This window comes from Petaurus breviceps, unplaced genomic scaffold (assembly GCF_028583685.1).
Source record: "Petaurus breviceps papuanus isolate PSGF00001 unplaced genomic scaffold, PetGlider_PUasm1.0 99, whole genome shotgun sequence".
In the NCBI taxonomy this organism is placed as follows: domain Eukaryota; kingdom Metazoa; phylum Chordata; class Mammalia; order Diprotodontia; family Petauridae; genus Petaurus; species Petaurus breviceps.
The window spans coordinates 26075810-26089222 of NW_027187465.1; the positions used below are offsets into that span (position 1 = coordinate 26075810).

Consider the following 13413-nt stretch of genomic DNA (forward strand, 5'->3'; position numbering starts at 1 on the left):
CTGAGGGCCACTTTGAATTGCCCTGGACTTTTGAGACCTGCCTCCACGAGGGTGCTGCTTCCAAAAAGTTCTTCTGCCTCTCTCCTGTGTCTCTCCAAATCTACATCACCAGCTCTTCCCAGTTCAGAACTCTCTTTTCACGCCAACAAGTCCATCCCACAGGTGGGATTAACAAGCTCTGGGTTTTAACACAATCAATTTGAAAACCAAGCCAATACAGGGGAATCTTTATATTCCATTACTATCACAAGAGTCAGACATGAACTGAAAGTGACGTAACTACAAATCTCAGAGAGAAAGCTGTAGCTGGGATTAGGGAAGACCAGCAAAAGTCTCCTGCAGAAGGTGGAGTTTGAGGGGAGACTTGAAGGAAAGTGGAGGTGAAGAGGGAGAGCATTCCGGTCATGAGGGCCAGCAAGTGCTAATCCAAGGGGATAGACGTTATGGGTTGTCTTGAATGAGGAATAGAAAATAGATCAGTGTGGCTGCAGCACAGAGCACATCAAGGGAGGTAGCGTACAAGAAGACTGGAAGGGTAGAAAGAGTCCAGATTGGGATTACATTTGATCCTGGAGGTAATAGGGGGCTAGAGAAGTTTATTGAGTAGGGAAGGTGACATGATCACACTTGAATTTTAGGAAAATCACTTTGGTGGCTGAATGGAGGATGAACTGGAGTGGGAAGAGACCTGAGGAAGGGAAATGAGGTGGGAGGTTATTGTAGTAGTTTAGGCAAGAGGCGAGAAGGGCATGTGCCAAGGACTTGGGGCTGCATGAGCAGAGAGAAGGGGACATACTTAGGATGGTGTCAAAGTAAAAATGATGGTATTTGACAACAGATTGGATGTATGGGTCAGGCACGAGTGAATAGAAGTCAAGGAAGATAATAATAATGATAGCAGTAATAGCTTTTATGTTGTACTTTAAGGCCAACAAAGCACTTTACAAGTATGATTTTATCCTCACAACAAACCTGTGAGGCAGGTGCTGTTATCACCCCCCTTTTACAGGAGAGGAAACTGAAACAAATACAGGTTAAGCGATTAGCCCAGGATCACACAACTATTATGTGTCTAAGGTAGGATTCGAACTCAGGTCTTGCTGCCTCCAGCTTGGTGCACCACCTTGTGGCCTCTATACCACATAGCTGTGCCGTTAGGATAACACTAAAGATAACACTGAGTTTTTGTGCCTGTGACTGGGAGGATCACAGCACCCTCACAAGTAGCAGAGAAATTGGAAAGAGACCTGAGGAAGAGAAATGAGGTGGGAGGTTATTGTAGTGAAGGAGGGACAATTTTGGGCCATGATAATGAGTTCTGTTTTGGCCATGTTTAGTTTTGAGATTCCTACGGGGAATCCAATTTGAGATGTCCAAGAGGCAGTTGGCAACATGGATTAGGACTGTATCTGTCAATCTGGGAATCATTGTAATTGAGCCCATGGGAGACGATGGGATCACTAAACCAGGGGGCAGGACATAGCCTAGGGGACAGACTTGATGGATGTGACCAAGACAAAGAACCCCTAGAGTCATTGAGCAGTATTCAGTGAATGGATAGCAGGAGATCTAGGAAAGGACATGTCCTAGAGGGGAGAGGATAGATATCCAGGAGGAAGGTGATGAACAGCATCAAATGGTCCGGATGCCAAGATGTCCAGGCCTGCACCATTGGGAAGCTCAACTCTTCCCTCTCTGATCCATCTTCCACACAGCTGCCAAAATTAGCTTTCTAAGACATAGGTCTGAGTACGTCCTTCCCTTATCCCCAAACCTCAAGTGGCTCCCTATTTTCTGTAGGCTCAATGACAAACTCTTCTGCTTGGCATTCAGAATCCTTCACAACCTCGACCCAACCTATCTTTTGGTCCTTATTCTACATTATTCTTTTTCATGCTTTGTAAAGTCTAGATCAACTGTTATTCAAGAGTCCTTCTCCATACACATGACCTTTCATCTCCCATCTTCATCTCTGTACTGGCTATCTCTCATATCTGGGGCACCCTCCTTCCTCACCTCCATTTCTTAGAACCCTTGCTTCTCACTCCACCTAGTTCAAGAGGCCTTTCCTGACCCTTCACCCACTAGTGTTTTCCCCTTCAAATTGCCATGTATATATTTTTATTTACTCATATATGTGTGGGCCATTTCCCTCAATAGAATGTGAGCCCCTTAGGTCAGAGGTGTTTTTTTCCTCTGTCTCTTCAGCACATCGATTGTCCCATTGCAGGTCGTTCCTGAAAGCTTGCTTTCTTGATGTGTAGCTGGAGCTGATCACCTGGGCCTAGAATTCTGAATCATGTGCTCTCCCTTATTCTGCACACTAGGTGACTCAGTTAACCAAGATGTTGGATGCCTTGCTCGAGACAGAAATAGAAGAATCTGAACTCTTGGAATGCTACTTCTTGGAAGCTCTCTACTGCTCTTTGGGGGCCTCTCTCCTGGATGATGGCAGACTGAAATTTGATGAATGCGTCAAACGGGTTTCCTCCATGTCAACTGTAGAAGAGGAGGAAGTCTGGGCCAGACCTGGTGAACTGCCAGGTTGGTACTGGCTGGTTTGGCCCCATTATCCTATATGTGGAATTGATGTTATTTGCGGCATAGTGGAGAGAGTTCTGCAGCCTTGGAGTCAGGGGGACCCCAGCTGTTAACACACTCTGGCTGGGGGACCCAGGGCACTTGCCACTTAACCTTTCAGCGTCTGAGGCTTTGCTCAAAAAGACTGTGAGTCACAGAACGGTTGGCAATCTTTGTCAGGGAGTATTTAAGTTCCTCACACTGATGAAATCACAGATCTTAACCAAAAAAAAAAAAAAGTTTGACTGTGGATTGTGTAATTGTAGTAAGTAAATTCCAGGTTTTATGTTGAACTCTTCCTCCCCTTCCCCAGTCTGAAGACTTGGGCAGAGATCATTTCCCTTTTGTCTCTTTACGCCTAGCGCCTTGCACACGTTAGACTCATGGACTGCTTAGTAAGTGATTGTGGATTGATTGATCAGTTAATTTAGCCAAGGTACTTATTTAGTCTTCAGTGGCCATTTGAACTTTTCATCTTCCTGTCAATTTGGGTATATTTCTTCTTCATCCTTTACCTAGCTGTGTCTTTGAGCTGCACAGTAACTTCCTTCTGTCCCATTACATAGCTAGGCATATTTTTTTCTCTTTTATAAATAATTTTTTTATTTATAATCTTTTGTTTTTACAACACCAAAGTTTCCAAGCATGTGGGTCTTTGCATAGCATTTCCATGGAAAAATGCAAAGTGGAGCTTTGCAAGAAAAACCTGCAGGAAACCATTGTAACCACTGTATTAAAATTTTTCATTCTACCCATGCAAAAAGATGTCTCATCTGAGGGCTTCTATTCATTGAGGTGTATTTTTTTTTCTAGAAGATTTGAACTTGCATATCTTCTTGGAATGGGGTCTGGGCCCCTCTTTGTCTTCATTCAGAGACCTATAATTTCCTTGTTTGGAAACTCTTGTGGTAGAAACTCTTTTTACTGATGAAGATTCACAACTTATCTGGCACTTTTGAAATCCAAAGTGATTTTTAGATGATCTTACAGTGGCTTGTGAGAATGAATAATTTTTGCCAGCTGTATTTGACTCCATTTCCAACAAGTGCTGGAACTTGAATTTCAATGTTTTGTAGCTGAACTATATGCTGTTTGTTTTAGGTCAGCTTCCGACACTGTATGACTTTCATTTTGATGGCAAACGGAAGAGGTGGCTCCCATGGAGTAAATTAGTTCCTGAATACATTCATAACCCAGCACAGAAATTTATTGACATCCTGGGTAAGTGAGAATAGAATTAGCATGAGAATATTTAATTATTCTGTTTAAGGTGGGAGAGAAAGGCATACTTGTGAATTCCTTTCAGAGATTTGCTCAACAGAAATTGTGGTGAGTTTGGTTTAGTAATGACTCCCAAATGGTTATCATTTCATTTTGGAGGCAATTGGGATTAAGTGACTTGCCCAGGTTCACACAGCTACTAAGTGTCTGAGACTGGATTTGAATTCAGGACCTCCTGACTCCAGGGCCAGTGCTCTAGCCTTGGTGCCACCTGACTGCCCCTGGTTATCACTTTTTATTTTTTATTTTTTTTCCTATATATATTTTTTAATTTTTTAAAATTAATTTGTTTGTTTCCTTTTAGTTTACAGGATTCAATTCCACAATTCCTTGAGTTTCACATTTTGTCCCCTTCCCTCCCCTTCCCCCCCCTCATGGTGGCATATAGTCAAGTATAGGATCTGTAAGTACTTTCACATTATACATTAGTCAGGTTATAAAAGACGGATTGTACCAGCTGGAATGAAAAAAGGTAAAGAGGACATAAAACCAAACAAGAAAAGGAAAAAGATCAGGTATTTTGCTTCCACCTGGATATAAATTTAGTTCTTTCTAGTTTTTTCTCTGGATGCACATATTTCTCTCCATCATGAGTCTTTTGGGATTGACTTATATCACTGCATTGCTGAGAAGAGTCCAGTCTATCAAAGTTGGTCATAACACATACGTTGTGTCTGTAATTGTGTACAAATTTCTCTTGGTTCTACTCTTCTCACTCAGCATCAGTTCTTTTAAGCCTCTCCAGGTAAATATGAAGAATGTCTGCCCCTCGTTTCTTATAGCACAATAGTATTCCATAACATGCATATACCACAACTTGTTCAGCCATTCCCCAATTGATGGACACCCCCTTAATTTCCAATTCTTTGCTACCACAAAAAGAGCTGCTATAAACATTTTTGTACATATGGGTCTTTCTCCCATTTCTATGATCTCTTTGGGATATAACCCTAGGAGTGGTATTGCTGGATCAAAGGGTATGAAAGTATTTATAGCCCTTTGGGCATAATTCCAGATTGCTCTCCAGAAAGGCTGGATCAGTTCACAACTCCACCAACAATGCATTAGTGTTCCAATTTGCCAATGCCTCTCCAGCATTTGTCACTTTCCTGTTTTGTCATCTTAGCCAATCTGACTGGTGAGATGTGGTACCTCAGAGTTGTTTTGATTTGCATTTCTCTAATCAATAGTGAATAGAGCATTTCTTCATGTGCTTATAGATAGCTTTAATTTCTTTCTCTGAAAACTGCCTGTTCATATCCTTTGACCATTTATCAATTGGGGAATGACTTGTATTCTTATAAATTTGACTCAATTCTCTGTATATTTTAGAAATGAGTCCTTTGTCAGAGACATAGGTTGTAAAGATTATTTCCCAATTTCCCACCTCCCTCTTAATCTTGGTTACATTGGCTTTGTTTGTACAGAAGCTTTTCAATTTCATGTAGTCAAAATTATCCATTTTACATTTTATAATGTTCTCTAATTCTTGTTTAGTCATAAAGTCTTTCCCTCTCCACAAGTCTGATAGGTAAACTATTCCTTGTTTTAGGAGACTGCTTATGGTATCAACCTTTATACCTAGATCATGCACCCATTTAGACTTGATTTTGGTATATGGTGTTAGATAATGGTCTATGCCCAGTTTCTGCCATACTATATTCCAGTTTTCCCAGCAGTTTTTGTCAAATAGTGAGTTCTTATCCCCAAAACCAGGGTCTGGGGGTTTATCAAACAATAGATTACTATAGTCATTGACTTCTGAATCTCGTGTGCCTAATCTATTCCACTGATCCACTCCTCTATTCTTCAGCCAGTACCAAGTAGTTTTGATGACTGCTGCTTTATTATACAGATTGAAATCTGATATAGCCAGTCCACCTTCCCTAGCATTTCTTTTCATTAATTCCCTTGATATTCTGGACCTTTTATTCTTCCAAATGAATTTTGTTACTATTTTTTTCTAGCTCTATAAAGTAGTTTTTTGGTAAATTAATTGGTATGGCACTAAATATATAATTTAATTTAGGTAAAATTGTCATTTTTATTATATTAGCTCGACCCAGCCATGAGCAATTGATATTTTTCCAATTAGTTAGATCTGACTTTATTTGTGTGAAAAATGTTTTGTAGTTGTGGTCATATAGGTCCTGGGTTTGTTTTGGCAGGTAGATTCCCAAATATTTTATAATATCTACAGTAACTTTAAATGGGATTTCTCTTTCTATCTCTTGCTGTTGAATTTCATTGGAAATATATAGGAATGCTGAGGATTTATGTGGGTTTATTTTATATCCTGCAACTTTGCCAGATTTATTTATTGTCTCAAGTAGTTTTTTACTTGATTCTCTAGGATTCTCTAAGTATATCATCACATCATCTGCAAAGAGTGATAGCTTGGTCTCTTCTTTGCCTAATTTGATTCCTTTGATTTCTTTTTCTTCTCTAATTGCTACTGCTAACATTTCTAGTACCGGATTGAATAAGAGGGGTGATAGTGGACACCCTTTTTTCACCCCTGATCTTATGGGAAGTGCTTCTAGCTTCTCCCCATTACATAGAATACTTGCTGATGGCTTTAAATAGATGTTACCTATTATTTTAAGGAAGGCTCCGTTTATTTCTATGCTTTCTAATGTTTTTTAATAGGAATGGATGTTGTATTTTGTCAAAAGCCTTTTCTGCATCTATTGAGATGATCACGTGGTTTCTGCTAGTTTTATTGTTGATATGATCAATTATACTGATGGTTTTCCTAATATTAAACCATCCTTGCATTCCTGGAATAAATCCTACCTGATCAAAGTGTATTATTCTTGAGATAAGTTGCTGTAGTCTTTTTGCTAGTATTTTATTTAGAATTTTTGCATCTATATTCATGAGGGAGATTGGTCTATAGTTTTCTTTCTCTATTTTATCTCTTCCTGATTTAGGTATCAGTACCATATTTGTGTCATAAAAAGAATTTGGTAGGACTCCTTCTTCACTAATTTTCCCAAATAGTTTGTAGAGTATTGGAATCAATTGTTCTGTAAATGTTTGATAGAATTCACTAGTGAATCCATCTGGCCCTGGAGATTTTTTCCTAGGGAGTTGACTGATGGCTTGTTCAATTTCTTTCTCTGAGATGGTATTATTTAAGTAATTTACTTCCTCTTCAGTTAATCTGGGCAATTTGTATGTTTGTAAATATTCATCCATTTCCCTAAGATTGTCAAATTTATGTGCATACAATTGGGAAAAATAATTCCTGATTATTGTTTTGATTTCCTCTTCATTAGAGGTAGATTCACCCTTTTCATTTTTGATACTCATGATTTGGTTTTCTTCTTTCTTTCTTTTTTTTTTTTATCATATTGACTAAGGGTCTATCAATTTTGTTGTTTTTTTTTCATAAAACCAGCTCTTGGTTTTATTTATTAATTCAAATAATTTTTTATTTTATTAATCTCTCCTTTGATTTTCAATATTTTTAATTTAGTATTTAATTGGGGATTTTGAATTTGTTCTTTTTCTAGGTTTTTTAATTGCATGCCCAATTCGTTGAGCTCCCTTTTCTCTAATTTAATCATTTATGCACTCAGGGATATAAAACTTCCCCTAAGAACTGCCTTTAATGTATCCCACAAATTTTGGTATGTTGTCTCATTATTATCATTCTTGAATGAAATTACTGATTGTTTCTATAATTTCTTGTTTGACCCACTCATTTTTTAGGATTAAATTGTTTAATTTCCAATTAGTTTTTAGTCTGTCTTTTCCTGGCCCTTTATTGCATATAATTTTTATTGCATCATGATCTGAGAAGGATGCATTTAATATTTCTGCCTTACTGCATAGAATTATGAGGTTTTTATGCCCTAGAACATGGTAAATTTTTGAGTATGTGCCATGAACTGCTGAGAAGAAAGTATATTCCTTTTTATCCATGTTCAGATTTCTCCAGAGATCTACCATACCTATCCTCTCTAAAATCCTGTTCACCTCCTTAACTTCTTTCTTGTTTATTTTGAGGTAGGATTTATCAAGTTCAGAGAGGGGGAGATTAAGGTCTCCCACTAGTATAGTTTTTCTATCTATTTCTTCCTCTAATTCCTTTACCTTCTCCTCTAGGAATTTGGATGCTACACCACTTGGTGCATATATGTTAAGTAATGATATTGCTTCATTCTCAATGGTGCCTTTTAGCAGGATATAGTTTCCTTCCTTATCTCTTTTAATTAGGTCAATTTTTGCTTTTGCTTTATCTGAGATAAGGATTGCTGCCCCTGATTTTTTTTACTTTAGCTGAGGCATGATATATTTTACTCCAACCTTTTACCTTTACCTTGTGTGTATCCCTCTGTTTCAGATGTGTTTTTAGTAAACAGCATATTGTAGGATTATGATTTCTAATCCATTCTGTTATCCATCTCCATTTTATGGGAGAGTTCATTCCATTCACATTTATAGTTATGATTGTTATCTGTTTCTTTCCCTCCATCCTATTCCCACCCCTGTTAATGTTCATATTTTCCCTGCCTTCTCCCTTCCCCCCAATAGTTTTTCTTTTGACCACTGCCTCCCTGTGTTCCCTTATCAGACCCCCTCCCTTTTCCTCCCCTTTCCCCTTACTTCTTCCCTCCCTACAAACCACTCCTACCCCCCTTTCATAACCCTTTTCCCCTCCTACTGCCTGAAGGATATTTTTATACTTAATGAAGTATGTTATTTCTTCTTCGCACCAAGAGTGACAGGAACAAATCTCATGCGAAGCTACTCTCCCTCCCCTCTTTCCCTCTAAAATGATATTTTTTGCATTTCTTCTCCATATAGTCCTATGCTTAACTGGTTGTTATTCCCTCCTTGTACCAGAACCAATGAGGGAAAAGCTCATATGCTTCCCAACTCCCTCCCTTTTTTTTCCTCTGCTATACAGTTTTTATGCCTCTATGTGTGGCATAATTTACCCTTTTCTATTTCATCCATTCCCTTTCTTCCATTGCAGTCCCTTTGTAGCCCTTAATAAGATTTTTTTAAATCGTCATTTTGTGTATTTTATACTCATACCCTTTACTTGTCTATAACCAGTTTTCTCTTATCAAATAGCAGGGTGTGTGTGTGTTCTCCTGGTTTACCTTTCTAAGTCACTGTTGCATCTTGTAATTGGAGGTTGAATTTTCCATTGAGTTCTGGCTTTTTTATCAAGAAGGTCTGGAACTCTGTTATATTGTTGAATGACCATCTCTTTGCCTGGAAGAATATGCTCAGTCTCACTGGGTATGTGATCCTTGGTTGTAACCCGAGCTCTTTTGCCTTCCAGAAAATTGTATTCCACTGCCTCTGATCTTTCAGTGTAGAGGCTGCCAAATCCTGTGCAATCCTCACTGTGGACCCTCGATATTTGAATTGTTTCTTTCTGGCTGCTTGAAGTATTTTCTCTTTTATCTGGTAGTTCTGGAGTTTGGCCACAACATTTTGAGGACTTTTCAGTTTGGGATCTCTTTTAGCAGGTGTCTCTAGATTCTCTCGATTTCTATTTTACTGCCAGGTTCTAGTATCTCAGGGCAGTTTTCCTTAACGAGCTCTTGGAGAATGTTGTCCAGGCTCATTTTTTCATCATGATTTTCTGGTAGGCCTATAATTCTCAGATTATCTCTCCTGGATCTGTTTTCCAGGTCAGTTATTTTTTCTTTGAGGTATTTTACCTCTTTTTCTAATTTTTAATTCTTGTTTTGCTTGACTAATTCTTGGTTCCTCATAGAGTTATTTGTTTCCATTTGGTTAATTCTAGTTTTTAGCAAATCATTTTCCTTGGTTAATTTTTGGAGCTCCTTTTCCATATCATATACTTTTCTTTTTAGAGAGATGTTTTCCTCATTATAATGTTTTTCTAATTCTGCTATTTTGGTTTTGAGAGAATGATTCATTTTGTCTTCTATCTCTCTCATTTTATTTTCAAAGTTCCTTTTGATCTCATCTAGGAGAGCCTTCTGTGCTTGGGACCCATTCCCTGTTGAAGTTTCAGCTTTGGGTGTGGAGTCCACATTGTCTCCCTCTGAGTTTGGTTCCTCCCTCTGAGGATAGTAGGACTCTAGAGTCTTTGTCTTTGTAGTCTGCTTTCTACCCATTTTGAGGCAGGGTCCTAGCCATGCCCTTCCTCTAGGATCCCAAGCCTTTACTGTAGAGGGTTTTGCCCTGGGGCAAGAGTTATCATGTTTTCAGGGTCAGGGGCGGGGTTTGGAGCAAGTGGGGTTCACTCTGTCATCTTGGTCTTTGAAGGTCCTGAAAGGGGCTTTTTAAAAAATGTCTGGGCTATGAAGTGGTAGCCCCAGGAGTGTTTGCTGTCCTGAACAGGGGCCCCTGTATTTTCTTCTTACCTTGCTCTTTTCAGTCCCAGCCCTTTAGGCCTGGTAGTGGTTGGTGGGAAGACTTGCCCTCCAAGTTGATTAGGCCCCTTCTGGACCTGCCCTTGCAGGCCGTGCCTTCCAGGCCTGCCTCTGTGTCTGCTGGCTGCACCGCGCCTTCCCGGCCTATCACTTTTTATTAAAGGACAAATTCTTTGAGGCAGTGGTGTCTTTGTGCCTTATATTTGTCAGCCAGGTACCATCATTCTCAGCATCACAGGAGAAGGGACAAAACAGAAAAATATGGTAGTGGTGGTGGGGTTCCCACTGGGCACCTCTCTGGCTAGCCTCTCTATATCCCTTGGTTCCTGCCATCTTTGAAAAGTGTAGGAGCTATGTTTCCATTGTGCTATCCAGTGATAATGGGAATGAATGGAGTAAACCAGAACTAGAGACCAGAAGTCTTTAGAATTGTTTTTTTTTAATGGTGCCCAGTGTAACTCTCTTTATGGAATAGTTGTTTTTCTAAGAATTGTGCAAGTAAAATTGTAAAATTGAACCAGAGATTATTTTTAATGTCAATATTAAACAGGCAGCAGCAAGGCATGGAATACCAGGGTCTTCAAAGCACTGAAATGAAACATGACCCTGAGGGCAATGGAGAGGCACATCATGGAGGGTGTGAAGTGTAGTGCCAACACAATATTCACAGTACCGATGGCGACTGTAAATATGCCGGCATAGTTCTCAATTATGAAATATAAGATACTTTCCATATAGAAGACAGAAGCAAAACATGTGTTCAGACACCAGAAAACTGAATCCCAAAACCAGAAATCTGAATCCATCATAGTAGCAAAGAAGTGAATACACCAGAACAACACAGAGAGCCACATTATCCTTTAGCCTTCCTACAAACCAACACTCACAAGCCTAGCTGTCTGCCTGGGGATGTCCTCTCTACCCTCTGTCTCCAACTGCTCTGACTCCCAGTTTCCTGTGGGCTCTGCTCCACCCTTCAGTAAACTCCTCCAACCACGGGCTCCATGTGATTACATTCAGCCTATTAGGGGGCAGGGAAGCTCTACAAATCAGTGAAGGTCTTCAAATTCCTTTAGGCTTATTAAGGGACAGGGAAGATCTTCAAATTCTCATTACCATTACGTTCGGCCCCAAGATAATTTCCCTTACTTAGCAAAAGTACATTAACAATATATTTCAATACTTAGGTTAATGGGAGTTTAGGGGTAATTTTGTCAACAGAACTTTACAACAATATAACAGTGATAACAGGAAATAATCACATAAAACAATATCTTAGGGTGGGGGCTTGGGCAAAAGCATCCCATCATTCCCTACGCAAAGAATGGGGCTCAAAATCTTGGGGTAAGGTGCTAAGGTCTCTTCTCCACAGCTACTTACTGCTGAAGTTGGATGTAAAGCTGTCCCTGCCCTAAGAGGTCTGATTCAAGAGGTTAGTTCTTTAGCTGGCATCTGGAGCTTGGTTGACGCCAGGTCCAGGAGGTCCCATTTAAGAGGTTGGCTCTTTAGCTAGCTTCTGGAGCTTGGTCAATGCCAGGTCTAGAGTTGACACATCATAGTAGTGGACAGGGGTGACATCCAGCTTAAGTGATCAGGCATCTGCAGGTGGAGGATACTAAGCCTGCAGGAAACGAATCTGGCAAACAAGTTTAACAGACGTAAAGCCAAAAAGAAACAAATACAGGGTCAGCTGTGCTTCTGGAGTACATGAACTCACTGTCATAGCCTCATTTGCAGTAGAATATATGACACTATCCTCCTTGTTCTGTTTTAATGGCTTGATGAAATGCCATAAATCCAGCATATTGACTACTTCCACCTGTCCCAGTACTTTCTTTAATCTGAGTCTTCCCGAAGGTGTGACAAACTTGGATACAATGGTTCAGGAAGATCTGTAGGGGCAGTTCTCACTTCTCTATTTTGTCTAACATCAAGCGCCTTTTCTTGATACATTTGTATAGTTCATTAATTGGAATACCATAAATTCTTCCAAAACTACCCCTGCTCTCAATAAAGCAATAAACAATTCTTTTCTTGTCAGTCTATTCTGACTTTGAATCTACTAGCTATTTACTATTCTCTCTCAAGGAAATTTATCTTTTTCCTATTTCGCCAAGTCACTTAGCTGTGAAATCTTATCCAACACCTCTAAAAGAAGGTGCTCTATTTCACCAATTAGTAGAGTCAGAAGTAGGTGCTTATAAGCTCTTTTCACTATGATATTTCAATGAGAAACTGCTAAGGGGATATCATGATATCTGCATCTCCAGCCATGATAGCAGTTTTCATTATTTCTTCCTTCAACTTTCTCATATAGTCCCTAAGTAAATTTCAGGGTCTGTCTCCAGTAAGCCACATAGAATCAATAGGATACATTTTATTGCATCCATCAGCAGCTAAAGCTGACAGATTGGTTGTATTATTACCTCCTTGCATGTGAAAATCTCTAAAAGCTTGCTGAACAAAAGGATTCTGACAAATACCTATAAATTTCAAACAATCCACTCTGTCTACCCATACTCCTCTGGCCCCTTCATCACTGATTTTCACCATCTAAGACACTAATGATTCTCCCATTCTCTGGGTGAATTCACTTACTATATCAGTAATCTCCTGCTGAGTGAAATTCTCATTATCTCCCTGAACTTTGTTTGATCCCCATGGTTCTTTTGCTTTCTTCTCAGTATGGGGGTGAACTTCTGCCCTTATAAAAGCCTGGTCAAAAACCAGAAAGTTGAATCCATCATAGTAGCAAAGTAGTTAATACACTAGAACAGCACAGAGAGCCATATCATCCTTTAGCCTTCCCACAAACCAACACTCACAAGCCTAGCTGTCTGCCTGGGTACATCTTTTCCTCCATCCAACTCTAACTGCTCTGACTCCCAGCTTCCTGTGGGCTCTTCTCCACCCTAAACTCCTCTCACCACAGGCTTCATGTAATTATATTCAACCTATTAGGGGGCAGGGAAGAACTTCAAATTCCCTTAGCCTTATTAAGGGACAGGGAAGATCTTCAAATTCCCATTACCATTACATGAGGTTAGGCTGCTGAAGAATGGGAGGGAAGGATGGGACAGGGAGATGGAGGAGAGGAAGAGAAAAGGGGCTGGCCACACAGCAAGGGTGAGGGATGGCTTATGGACAGCCAGAATACCATACTGGCATCTTCTAGATGCCTGGA

General features: G+C 39.7%; 1 protein-coding gene across 1 annotated transcript in view; it reads left to right on the forward strand.

Moving 5' to 3' along the window:
* Positions 1 to 13413, forward strand: part of DNAH10 (dynein axonemal heavy chain 10) — a 172643-nt gene that overhangs the window by 99448 nt on the left and 59782 nt on the right. Inside the window, exons 41-42 of the mRNA XM_069081604.1 lie at positions 2328 to 2544; positions 3682 to 3801. Coding sequence (XP_068937705.1) covers positions 2328 to 2544; positions 3682 to 3801 — 337 coding nt within the window. The remainder of the gene's footprint in view (positions 1 to 2327; positions 2545 to 3681; positions 3802 to 13413) is intronic.